At 42.6% G+C, this 12,162-nt stretch overlaps 2 protein-coding genes across 2 annotated transcripts in view; both read left to right on the top strand.

The window, feature by feature from the left end:
* The window catches only part of ELOVL7 (ELOVL fatty acid elongase 7), a 44,066-nt gene extending 41,941 nt beyond the window's left edge, over positions 1–2,125 (top strand). Inside the window, exon 8 of the mRNA XM_083576275.1 lies at positions 454–2,125. Within this exon, the coding sequence (XP_083432401.1) occupies positions 454–663 (210 nt within the window). The 3' untranslated portion in view covers positions 664–2,125. The remainder of the gene's footprint in view (positions 1–453) is intronic.
* A 1,430-nt stretch (positions 2,126–3,555) lies between these two features.
* DEPDC1B (DEP domain containing 1B) overlaps positions 3,556–12,162 on the top strand; it is a 44,429-nt gene continuing 35,822 nt past the window's right edge. The window contains exons 1-2 of the mRNA XM_083576194.1: positions 3,556–3,690; positions 6,776–7,041. Of these exons, the coding sequence (XP_083432320.1) occupies positions 3,616–3,690; positions 6,776–7,041 (341 nt within the window). The 5' untranslated portion in view covers positions 3,556–3,615. The remainder of the gene's footprint in view (positions 3,691–6,775; positions 7,042–12,162) is intronic.

Raw genomic sequence — 12,162 nt, 5'->3', positions numbered from 1 at the left:
TCTTTAACAATGGGGCTTTGGATGCAGCAGATCCAAAGAAACATCCAATTTGGGGGCTGCCAGTATGAAAAAGGCAGACAGGAACTCGCCACTCGCCTAGCCAAAACTGAGGTCTCTGTCTTGGTGAAAACCTTTCAACCATTAGGACTCTTCTCCACCAACAGAGGCCCTCAGAGAGGCACCCTAGCTCCTTCTCCACAATTTATGGGGTGGTGGTAACTGTAAGTAAAGCAAAGTAGTTCCAGTAGCCTACTTTGAAAGCTGAGCATCATAATACCCTCCCCTCCCCATTGCCAAGGATGTAGAACTAGTTCCGCATAACTATCCTTACTTACATTTTATGTTTTACAAAGAAAGTTTCCTCCTTCCTCTGCTGCAACTCCCCCAACCCCACCTCCACTGTGTGATTAAAACAAATACCTAATGATTTACTATGCTTTTTTTCTGTTTTAGATCCAGTTCATTATGGTTACCGTCCATATAGGACAAATCTACTTTATGGATCATTGCCCATACCAGTATCCAATCTTTATGTTCATCATCTGGCTCTATGGCACTTTGTTTTTAATTCTGTTCATGCACTTTTGGTACCATGCTTACACCAGAGGCAAAAGACCCCCCAAGACTTTACAAAACGGCATTACCAGAAACAAAACTGAATGAAAGATTCTGCCACAAAACATGATTGAATGTTTTGACTTGACAATCAAGATGCATAGGTGTACAGCACACACTTGTTTTATACGTGGTTTTCCAAAACAAAAACAAAAAACCTTGTATTTTTACTATAAATTATTTGGGATATAATCTTTATGTGGGAGGGAGGGTTAATCTAATGATTAAGAAGAGGCACTGACCTGAAATTTTCAGCACCAATGTACATATTTTTTAAAAATGTATGAAATAAGTTAATACTGAGTTGCACTCTTGGAGATGCATATGAATATTCATTATGGAAATGAAGTGTGCCTGATAAGTATACAAAAGTACTTTGAACACTGACAAAGATACAATTGTTTTGGGCTGGTGTTGTAAATTACTAAGGTCTAAAGGCTACTCAATGAAATGGAATTCAGCTTATCAACTATAGACCTCATTGTCAAATACAGCTACTGTAAACATTAATGTATTTTATAAAACTGTACCATATGAAATACTATGACTATTTAGTCTTAAAAATGACTTTTGTAATTCTAAGGTGCCTTAGGGTATGAAGGAGGTATTGTTGGAAAGGTTGAACTGGTTGCAACGATAATCTCAAGCCTCTTGTTTGAGGGACAACGGTTGTTGCCTGTACCCTGAGCTTAAGCTTGATTTGAACCGAATCATATGTACTTGAGAATATCAGTACCTATGGGTTGCATGTTTCAAGGAAAACTGAAGATGGAAAGAAACTTCCCTTGGATTCTGACCACTACTTAACTTGCAGTGAAAATAATTTGAAGTTTACTGATACTTCCACATAAATGTATGTTAGAATTGGGCTGTAAAATGATACAATGCTTATATCTGTGTATGAAGGACTATGTACTGCACATCTGGAGCTAGTGTAAACTCTAAGTCCCAAAATGTAAAACATCAAGTTAGTTCCTCTTTGGCAGGAGTGGCAATTCTGTGGTGCTACACCTGCTGCTAAAATCAGTCCCAGCCTCCGAGCCCAAGTGTCAGGGATGATGAACAACAGCTGGAGACCACACAGGTTGGCTACCTCTGTTTTGTAGACATGCATTTCTGCAGGTTGAGCTTCATGTTGCAAAAAATAGATCCTATGAGAGCTCTGACCTCCACCTCTTTTTGAAAGGCTAACCCTGTCTCCTTAGCAGTAGTTAGAACACATTCTTCACAGGCAAAAAGGGCCTCCCTAGGTTTTGTCCCTGGCATCTCCATTGAAGGAATCCTGTCAAGGGAAGGACTCCTGTATGAAATCCTAGAGTGCCAATCATTTTTTAAAAAAATTAATGAGTTTCTTACAAAAAAAAGAGGAAAAAGGGGCATACACAGACATATAATATAAACGTACATGTTTTGGTTTAAGGGGGGGGGGAGTAAACAATGAATATTGTATTACATCCTCACCAACTTTCGCATTCCAAAATATAATAAAGATCAACCATCCTTCAACAAACTGTTTTAATATACAATTCATTTTCCGCTCTTTCAACTTAGCTCAGTTTATACGTACAAGGGGAATTATTCCTTCCTCTCCATAGATTGAAATCAACATATTTCCTTCTTTGGGCAGGATAGTAACCATTTCACTGTACACATCCTCTAAATTTAGAAACACAATGAAAGGGCTTTTGGGTTGGTTTCATAACCAGTTGTTTGATATTGTCTAAACCTTGATAAGATTTAGATTCTTTCAAGTAATCTGCATGGGGTGCAACACACTCCAGCATATATATGTTATACATATGAAAACATAAACAGTACTGAAGTAGATGAGCCAAGTAATTTAGTTTCTGTGTAAGGCAGGAGACTAATTATAGAAACATTGTAGCTGTGCAAGGGTATTGCAAATCTGTCTCCACTGCCGCTATCTAAAGATAAAGGTTAAGGACCCCTGGATGGTTAAGTGCAGTTGAATCATGCACCTAAAGATACTACGGAGCTGGAAGAGGTTGCAACATGGGAACTACAGTTATCACAGTTGAATGAGAGGAAGATGCCTAAAAGAAACCCGAATGGTTTGTTTTGAAAGGTTTTTGTGTGAAATTATGAATGGCTTTTTGCCCTCTTGGTGATAGAATAGGGGCCACCCGGTGGATCTGAATCCCGGGAGATGCATTACCGACACGCGGAATTCACTGTCCACAAATTATAGTGCCGGTGGTTTTAAAAAGGGCCTGGCAGAGAATGAGGCTTCCAGCGACTATTTCATGCCCATGATGAGAGGCCGTACCATATGGCTACGAATACCAGTTTGCTAGGAATCGCGAGGAGGGGGCCGTGCTGTTTGCGCTCAGGCCCATAAACACCGGGTTTAGTCAGTCAGGGTGCAAAAAAGAACAACCCCGCCGCAGGAATGGAACAACGGCATAAGTGACCTTGGCTGCGCGGGCGGCGGAGGCACAATAACTTGCCCGCGGTGTAATGGAAAGAAGCGCGCGCGAGAGCCACCCCCGCCGCAGCTGCAGACCCTGGAATTCAGAAGCAGCTCCCGCGGCGCGGCGCTCCCTGGCTCCGCTCCAGCAAAACATGCGCAGGGTCGCCTTCCGAGTTTCCAAGAATTCTCAATCAGGGCACGTTCTGCTTCTCCTCCCAGCCCGCCCCCGCTGTTGCCAACCGGTAGTAAGGGAGAGAAAGCCTATTGGCCATCACCCTCAGCTATGCAAAACGAGCCCTTGACGTTGAGCACAGCCAATCAGCTCTTTGCGTTGTGGGGGACGCCGAGAGAAATAGAGGTTATTTAAATATATGCGTGTGCGTGTAGAAAAGAGAATGAGACTGGAGGGTTAAGACGCGCCCCTTAAAGTGCCGCCCTCCAATCGGGTGTGTCCCTAGTAACCACGTGACCTCAACACGGCCCAATCAGGACTCGCGCGTCTTTGATTCAAACTTTTCCCCTCGCGGGGGTTGCGTAGTGTGTCGGCCGGTCGCCGTGGAAACGGGCCGATGAGTACTCTTCTGTCGTGGCGGCCGATGGAGCCTCGACTGGTGGGGCCTGGGCCCTACCGCGCCACCCGGCTGGTAAGTGAACGGCGGCTCAGCGGAGGCCGCGCTTCTTTGCCCGAGGCTCCGGCTTCCCTTTGCTCCCGCGAGCGTGAGCGAGAAACGCACTTTGCACATGCTCAGGGGCGTATTCATCTTCATATTGCCGCTCCTCCAGGGCTGAGGCTATCTCAGACGAAGCCTCGCACGAATGCATCACTGGAAGTTTGGGGACAAGAGTAATGGGGCTACCAGGTAGCTAGAACTCTAGCCATCCCGTTCTTCGGCGACCAGTCCCCACAGTGAACGTGGGGATTCAGGCGCGCTGTGGCACTTATTCAGGAGTTGCCCTTCTAGAAGGACCACAGAGGCAGCTGGCAGCATTTCCTGTTTTCCAGCATTACTATAGGAAGATGCTCTATGTCAGTCCAGGTCAGACCTTCTAGGCCAGCAGTGCTGCTTTTGATTGTTAGCAGCTCTTCTGGGTCTCAGGTAGAAGGTCCTTCCTATCAATGACTAGGTGATCCTTGAAGCCAGAAGTTAATCCAGAACCACCTGCAAGCAAAGCACTGAACCATGAGTCCTCCAGTCTTTGCAATTTGAAGTTTCTGTTCTCCCAGACTTCTACTTATTTATTAAATTTGCATACTGTCCTTTATCTGAAGATCTCAGGGCAGCTCACAGCATAAAAATATAAAATAAAAACACAAAATACATAATAAGAACAAAACAAACCCAAATACATTTAAAAGGGCATAGAATGTTAATCTGCCAAAGGCCTGTTTGAAGAGGAACCTTTTCACCTGGCACCTAAAGGCATAGAATGAAAGTGCCATGTGAACCTCCCTGAGGAGAGCATTCCAGAAACTTCCAGAAGCAGCTTTTTTTAGCCAACCTACTTGCCCCATTCAGAGATTGGTTCCAGGATACCACTATTTTTGAGTGGGATGTCATCACATACTGATAAATTCAGGTTGCACAATTTTCGTGATAAAGCAAGTGATGGGAAAATGTCGTGGAAACTCTGGGATAACACTTGCTTTGATGCAACCATTTAATCTCCCTGCAAACAAACAAAGATGCATGCTCAATAAGCAGGTCATGCAGAAGTGCCAAAATTCTCCAGTTTATCTGCTGTCCCCCTGGGCCAGACCAGTGAAGCCTCTGTGGAAAAGACCCTCCTCTTTGCATGCCAGGATTTTGAAATGAAAAGCTGGCCTGTGGGCAAAAGTTCACCACCACAATGGAGCTACATTCTCTGCATAACCATACCTTCCATCAAGGCAGTAGATGGTTGGCACAACACACTAAAGAGGTGACACAATTTTGCAGACTTCAGGAAAGAAGCACACAGCCACTTTCCCCCTGCTTGGTACGTTTTGCTGCTGTGCTGTGCTGAGCCAAGTCTTCTCTTGGCTACAGCTTGTGTTTAGTGGCTTGGTGCATTGTGCGAACCAGGCCGTGGTCTACACAGGTGAGTTTTATCTTCTGCCTCTACCACCACCAACCCTACACAAATTCAGCCTGGAGTACCTAAGTCGGTTGGATGGCACCTTGTACATCTCCTTCCGGCAATTCCTGCAGCCAAGCTGGTACCAAATGTATTGCTCTGCTTGAAGGTGTATTGCAAAATAGGACTTTCAAGCCATCTGGCACCAAAATGGCAACTAGTCATTCAGTTTTGGTGACTGTAATACTGGTTTAAGGAGCTATTTGCCACCTAGATTACATATATGAGTTTCTAACATTGCTGTCCACTACACACATACACATATCAGTGTATTTCATTTTGTTTCCCTTCTATCCCCCCACACCTTTATCTTCTGTTCTTTGGCGATCACTTGTAGCCGAGTAAGATTGTCTTCCACGAACACGATCTTAACAGTAAGTCAGTAAGTGACTGTGGAGGCCAATTTTGGATCCACATGCCCTTCCACAGTGGGGACATAGGTTTCCAGGCGGGAGTTGATCATGGTGAGGGTTTGCCAATCGTGCCTTCCTCTTAGCTCGTTTCTCCCTTTCATCTTTGCTTTCAGCCTACTCAGATTAAAGAGCTTTCCATCTGTTCGATATATTATTTTTACTCTGGTGGGGAGTTTCCTTTGGAAAAAGTGTAGGATCATGGCAATGAAAATGATAAATAGAGATGGGGTGCTAACACAACCTTGTTTAACACCTGATCCCACTGTGAATGGTTCACTTTGAGAGCCATTGTTATCTGTGATTGTTGCTGTAATATTATTGTGGAGGAGCTGAAGGATGTTCACAAATTTATCTGGGCAGCCAATTTTCAGAAGGGCACAGGGCATTACGATTTACAGTGTCAAAGGCCTTAGGTCAATAAACAGCATTTACAGGGGCTGGTTTTGTTCTCTACATTTTTCTTGCAGCTGTGAAATCGTGTTGATTGTCCCCCTAGAAGGTCGAAAACCATATTGGGATTCAGGAAGGGTAGCCTCGGATATTGTTAGAAAACTGTTTGCTAAGATCCTTGCAAAAATTTTGCCGGCTGCCACTAATAAAAAGATGCCTTGATAGTTTCTGCAACCCGTTCTATCACCTTTTTAAAACAGATTGATAATTTGGCATCCCTAAAGTCTGCTAGGCTCTCCTCTCTCTCCCAGATTTTTTTGATGAGCTTGTGAAGTTGTTGTGTAAGTTCAGTTCCCCCTACTTTGAAGACTTTGGCAGGTATCCCATCAGGTCCGCTGGCTTTGTTGTTTTTCATTTGGTTAATAACTACACAATTCTCCCAGATTTGGAGATACTACAATTACATTGTCTTGTCAGTGTCTGGATAATTAACAATCTCTTTGGAGGTTGTTCAGTTGTATCAGCTTGCAGAGTATTTTGCACCGAAGTATAATTGCTAGTTACTGCCTTTGGGGGTAATTTCTTGTAGTTTAAGGAGAAATCCCCCCCAAACCCTTAGCTTTGGGGTATAAGGAAATGACTTTTTTGGTATGTGGGGGCAATACTTTTCCTGATTTATGAAGCCCTCCACTTCCAAGTAAGTTTTCTTTACCTGCTTCCCTTGACCTTCCCTAGGTCTGCCTATGTCTGAGCAAACAAGCACTAGTTTGGCTTGGGGTAAATCTTTTTGTATACTTTATTGTCTTCTCAGTGGAATGAGACTATTGAGCTCTTCCGAGGTGGGATGCCTTTACGGAAGCACCGCTGTCGCTTCAAAAGCTATGAGCGCTGCTTCACAGCTTCGGAGGCCGTTGACTGGCTACACAGACTGCTGCAGCACAATCAAAATTTCAGCCCAGAAGTGACCCGCACCCAAACAGTTCAGCTCCTCAAAAAGTTCCTGAGAAACCATGTTATCGAAGATATCAAAGGAAGATGGGGCAAAGAGGATTTTGAGGACAATGGTCACCTATATAGGTAAATAACTGGATACTATTGTTATTTGGGTTGAAATATGAAAGAGGGAGACAGACTTAACTGCAGGAGATTTTGTAATCTACAGTCATACCTCGGGTTACAGACGCTTCAGGTTGCGTTTTTTCAGGTTACGGATGCTCCAAAACCCAGAAGTACCAGAACGGGTTACTTCCAGGTTTTGGAGGTCACGCATGCTCAGAAGACCAAATTGCAACCCGCGCGTGTGCAGATGCGCTGCTGCGGGTTGTGAACGCTGCGGGTTGCGAACGTGCATCCTGCACAGATCACATTCGCAACCCGAGCATCCACTGTGTTGTGGTTTTGCAGCAGCTTCTTGCAACTTTTATCAAATTAAACTCTTGTTCTTTTTTTTTAATTTGGTACACATTGTTCACACCTATATTTCAAGTTTGGAAACACATGTTTTCAAGCAGCAATACAAAAAAAGGATCCATGATAAATGCACAATTTCTGAAAAAAATTATGAAAACATCCCTGCTACCTTTACATTTCTAAATACAAAACTGACTACCATATTGTTGCTTCTGTGTAGCAAGAGAAGTTCATTTTCAAAAAAGGTAAAATTCAGTATTCAGGTGTGAATGGTATGAATGAGAGAGAGCCCCCATTTTTAATTTCGTAAGTAGTTTTTAGGTGATAAATGGAAGTATAGCAGAAAGGTATCATTACTATATATGTACTTTCTGGTGGGAAAGGTTCCAGTTTGTGCTGTCTGCTTTCTGTCAATCTTCCCACTCAGTGAATAAATTGGGATTCATGGAACTGATACTGGGTACAGCTTCTGGCTGCATATATGCTTGGTGGCAGCCCATGATGAATTCTTACCCCGAAATGCTTTTAAACCTGCCCTAGCTCAAGGCAGTAACTGGGGTTGGTGTTCAGATAACATTTGAAAGCTCAAAGGTTGCTATTTGTAGACTGCAAACATTAAGGCATTAAACACGCCTTCATAAAAAGGAAATGGGTAACAGGTCATGTAGCAAAGGCTTTTAAAACCTTAATCAAATGTTTGACTACACCCAAGGGTTATTTTTACATAAAAATGAAGCAATGTGCAGTATAAACAGCAAATATGGATTGTCCAAGAGTCTTTAATTAAACTGGTATGACCTATTAATGTTGGATGAGATCCATTGATTAAGAGTACAGTGGTACCTCAGGTTACATACGCTTCAGGTTACAGACTCCGCTAACCCAGAAATAGTGCTTCAGGTTAAGAACTTTGCTTCAGGATGAGAACAGAAATTGTGCTTCAGCGGCGCGACGGCAGCAGGAGGCCCCATTAGCTAAAGTGGTGCTTCAGGTTAAGAACAGTTTCAGGTTAAGAACGGACCTCCGGAACGAATTAAGTACTTAACCCGAGGTACCACTGTACAGTTATTGGACCCACCAGTTACAATAAATTAGGAGTTTAAAATAATGTGATAATATCCTTGGTCACTGTAGGCAGGAGATTACACGTTTGTGTACCTTGGCAATGATTACTTTCTAGCATGAAGGAAATAATTGGCTGACATTAATATGACTTAGATGTTTCCTGTGTTTTGACATTTGCGATGCATCTTCTTAGCATTTTCTGAAACTTTTTGATAAGGGAGTCAAAGAAGATTAATGCAGGCTGGAGTTCCTGCCTTATGACTCTTGCATGCCTGCAACTTGAGCCACGTTAAGAGTCACATGTGTTTATCCCCGTGTGCCACCATCTTGCATTTTCCTCAACGAAGCAAAGTTCTCTTGTACAATGGTTAAGAATTGTGCAGCTGTAGTATATCTAGTACCTTGTCATGCATGGTAGACTAGTTACAGCCAGACTAGACTACTGTAATATGGTCTGTGTGGGGCTGCCATTGAAGATGACTGAGTGTGCATTTGGGCATGTGGAGTATTAGAATCATAGAATCATAGAATCATAGAGTTGGAAGAGACCACAAGGGCCATCGAGTCCAACCCCCTGCCAAGCAGGAAACACCATCAGAGCACTCCTGACATATGGTTGTCAAGCCTCTGCTTAAAGACCTCCAAAGAAGGAGACTCCACCACACTCCTTGGCAGCAAATTCCACTGTCGAACAGCTCTTACTGTCAGGAAGTTCTTCCTAATGTTTAGGTGGAATCTTCTTTCTTGTAGTTTGGATCCATTGCTCCGTGTCCGCTTCTCTGGAGCAGCAGAAAACAACCTTTCTCCCTCCTCTATGTGACATCCTTTTATATATTTGAACATGGCTATCATATCACCCCTTAACCTCCTCCTCTCCAGGCTAAACATGCCCAGCTCCCTTAGCCGTTCCTCATAAGGCATCGTTTCCAGGCCTTTGACCATTTTGGTTGCCCTCCTCTGGACACGTTCCAGTTTGTCAGTGTCCTTCTTGAACTGTGGTGCCCAGAACTGGACACAGTACTCCAGGTGAGGTCTGACCAGAGCAGAATACAGTGGCACTATTACTTCCCTTGATCTAGATGCTATACTCCTATTGATGCAGCCCAGAATTGCATTGGCTTTTTTAGCTGCCGCGTCACACTGTTGGCTCATGTCAAGTTTGTGGTCAACCAAGACTCCTAGATCCTTTTCACATGTACTGCTCTCAAGCCAGGTGTCACCCATCTTGTATTTGTGCCTCTCATTTTTTTTGCCCAAGTGCAATACTTTACATTTCTCCCTGTTAAAATTCATCTTGTTTGTTTTGGCCCAGTTCTCTAATCTGTCAAGGTCGTTTTGAAGTGTGATCCTGTCCTCTGGGGTGTTAGCCACCCCTCCCAGTTTGGTGTCATCTGCAAATTTGATCAGGATGCCCTTGAGTCCATCATCCAAGTCGTTGATAAAGATGTTGAATAAGACCGGGCCCAAGACAGAACCCTGTGGCACCCCACTAGTCACTCTTCTCCAGGATGAAGAGGAACCATTGATGAGCACCCTTTGGGATCGGTCAGTCAGCCAGTTACAAATCCACTGAGTGGTAGCATAGTCAAGACCGCATTTTACCAGCTTGTGTTATACCTTTTTATCCAATATACTGGCATATACCTACAGGATCCCCTCTCCTGGTATGCCCCACGGAGGACCTTAAGGTCCATAAATAGCAACACCCTAGAGGTCCCGGGCCCTTAGGAAGGTAGATTAGCCTCAATCAGAGCCAGGGTTCTTTCAACACTGGCTACGGCCTGGTGGAACGCTCTGTCTCATGAGACGAGGGCCCTGCAGGACCTGATTTCTTTCCCCTGGCCTTTGGCTTAGAATCAGTTTGATTCCCTCCCCCTCTTTTTCCTTTCTCCTCCTGTAAAGAGGCTGCATCTTAATGTTTTAATGTTGCATTTTAATCTTGTTTTTTAAATTGTATTTTAATCAACTTGTTTTTATTATTGGTTGTTAGCCGCCCTGAGCCGTCTTGGCTGGGGAGGGCGGGGTATAAATAAAATTTATTATTATTATTATGTCATTCTAAATTACATTCACACCAGTGGTCATGGTGTGGCTCAAGAATTTGTGTCATTGGACAATGTCGATACTTTCCACACACATGTGCTTCAATCCATCCTTAATTCCCCCATGTAAACAGCTAGAAAGTACTTTATACTCGTACACCACACCAAATTTTGTCACTTTTCTCCTGCGATTTTCCAGGTTAAGGGGACTGCAAACAGATTTCTTTCCTGGAATCAAAAAAAACATGGGAATGGTTGCTAAACATGCACTATATACCATTAGTTTTCCGGAAGTGGTCTTTATGTTATGTGTAAACTCAAATGTAGTACAGAAATTAATAGTTAGGGAAATGCTGGGGAAACAGAATAAACTGCTGTGTGAATACAGCCTGAGAAACCGAAGGTGGTATAGAATGCAACCGCTTGTCATTGGGGCTAGGCAGTCAGAGCTCATACTGGTTCTGTAATAGTTGCACCAGCTTATTTCCATTTGAAAGTACTGGTTTTAAGCTTTAAAGTCCTAAATGGTTTGGGGTGAGCATTATCCTACTAAATGGTTTGGGATGAGCTGCCCAAAGTGGCTGGGGAAACCCAGCCAGATGAGCGGGGTATAAATAATAAAATAATAATAATAATAATAATAATTATTATTATTATTATTATTATTATTATTATTATTATTATTATTATTAGTCACGGGCTACTGAGGTTCATTGAGACTTTACAAAGGGCTGAGCCTTGGTAGGCCCTTCCCTGGAGGAATTCTTGCCAAGAGCGGTTCAGCAGGAGCCATCCTTGCTTGTTTTTAGGGGTCTTGTAAAAACTGTATCGTGGCTTTTCAAACCTGAGATTCTCTGCCAGCCAACTTTACCTGATGGGTTTTCCTTATTTGAAGAATAAAAAAAAGAGTTCAGATGTAAACAATGACAATAAAGTTCATACAGACACTAAAATGGATAGAGAATGAAAGCTGCTCATATAAATATGAAGGAAAACGTTAATACAACCATATATTATGGAGTGAGGCAGGTACAGTTTTGTCCTACAGAGTCTTTGCTTGTGTGCTGGATCAACAGACACCAGCTTGCCATGAAATTCTCTTGGGTTTCTTGCCCTCTCGCCACACAAAATTTTGAATCAGATTCTCATAAAGTGCTATGTCTGAAACTACATTATACCAATTTTGTCCATTTAAACTCTTTGTTCTTTTGCAGTTCCTAGCTATCATTATTCTTTTTTTTTTTAAATGAATACTTATTAGATTTTCCAATTTTATATAAACACATAAAGAAAAAGAAAAAGAAAAATATTAAAAACAATTCAGTTTCGATAACAATTTTTCAATCACATGTTTCTTTGACTTCCTCATACCTCCCCTTCTTGTTCTCTAGTTCAATTTGTTAATTCAGCAAATCCTATTCTCTTAACATTCCTTTTAGAATATCACCTTATTTTCCACTCAACTTTTTTTTTTTTAAATTTCATAACAAAAACAATTATAATCCCCATTATCTTTATCATAACAGCTAGAGACCACCAAGGTTCAATCCAACATCTTTTCAAAGTTCATTAATTTTATAATATTTCTGTAGATATTCCTTAAATTTCTTCCAATCTTCTTCTGCTGACTTTTCTCCCTGGTTGCGGATTCTGCCGGTCATTTCTGCCAGTCCCATATAGT

The sequence above is a fragment of the Podarcis filfolensis genome, assembly GCF_964270895.1.
Source record: "Podarcis filfolensis genome assembly, chromosome: 11".
Taxonomy (NCBI): Eukaryota; Metazoa; Chordata; class Lepidosauria; order Squamata; family Lacertidae; genus Podarcis; species Podarcis filfolensis.
The sequence above is the reverse complement of the archived record's forward strand: the minus strand, read 5'-3'. Positions and strand labels throughout refer to the sequence as shown.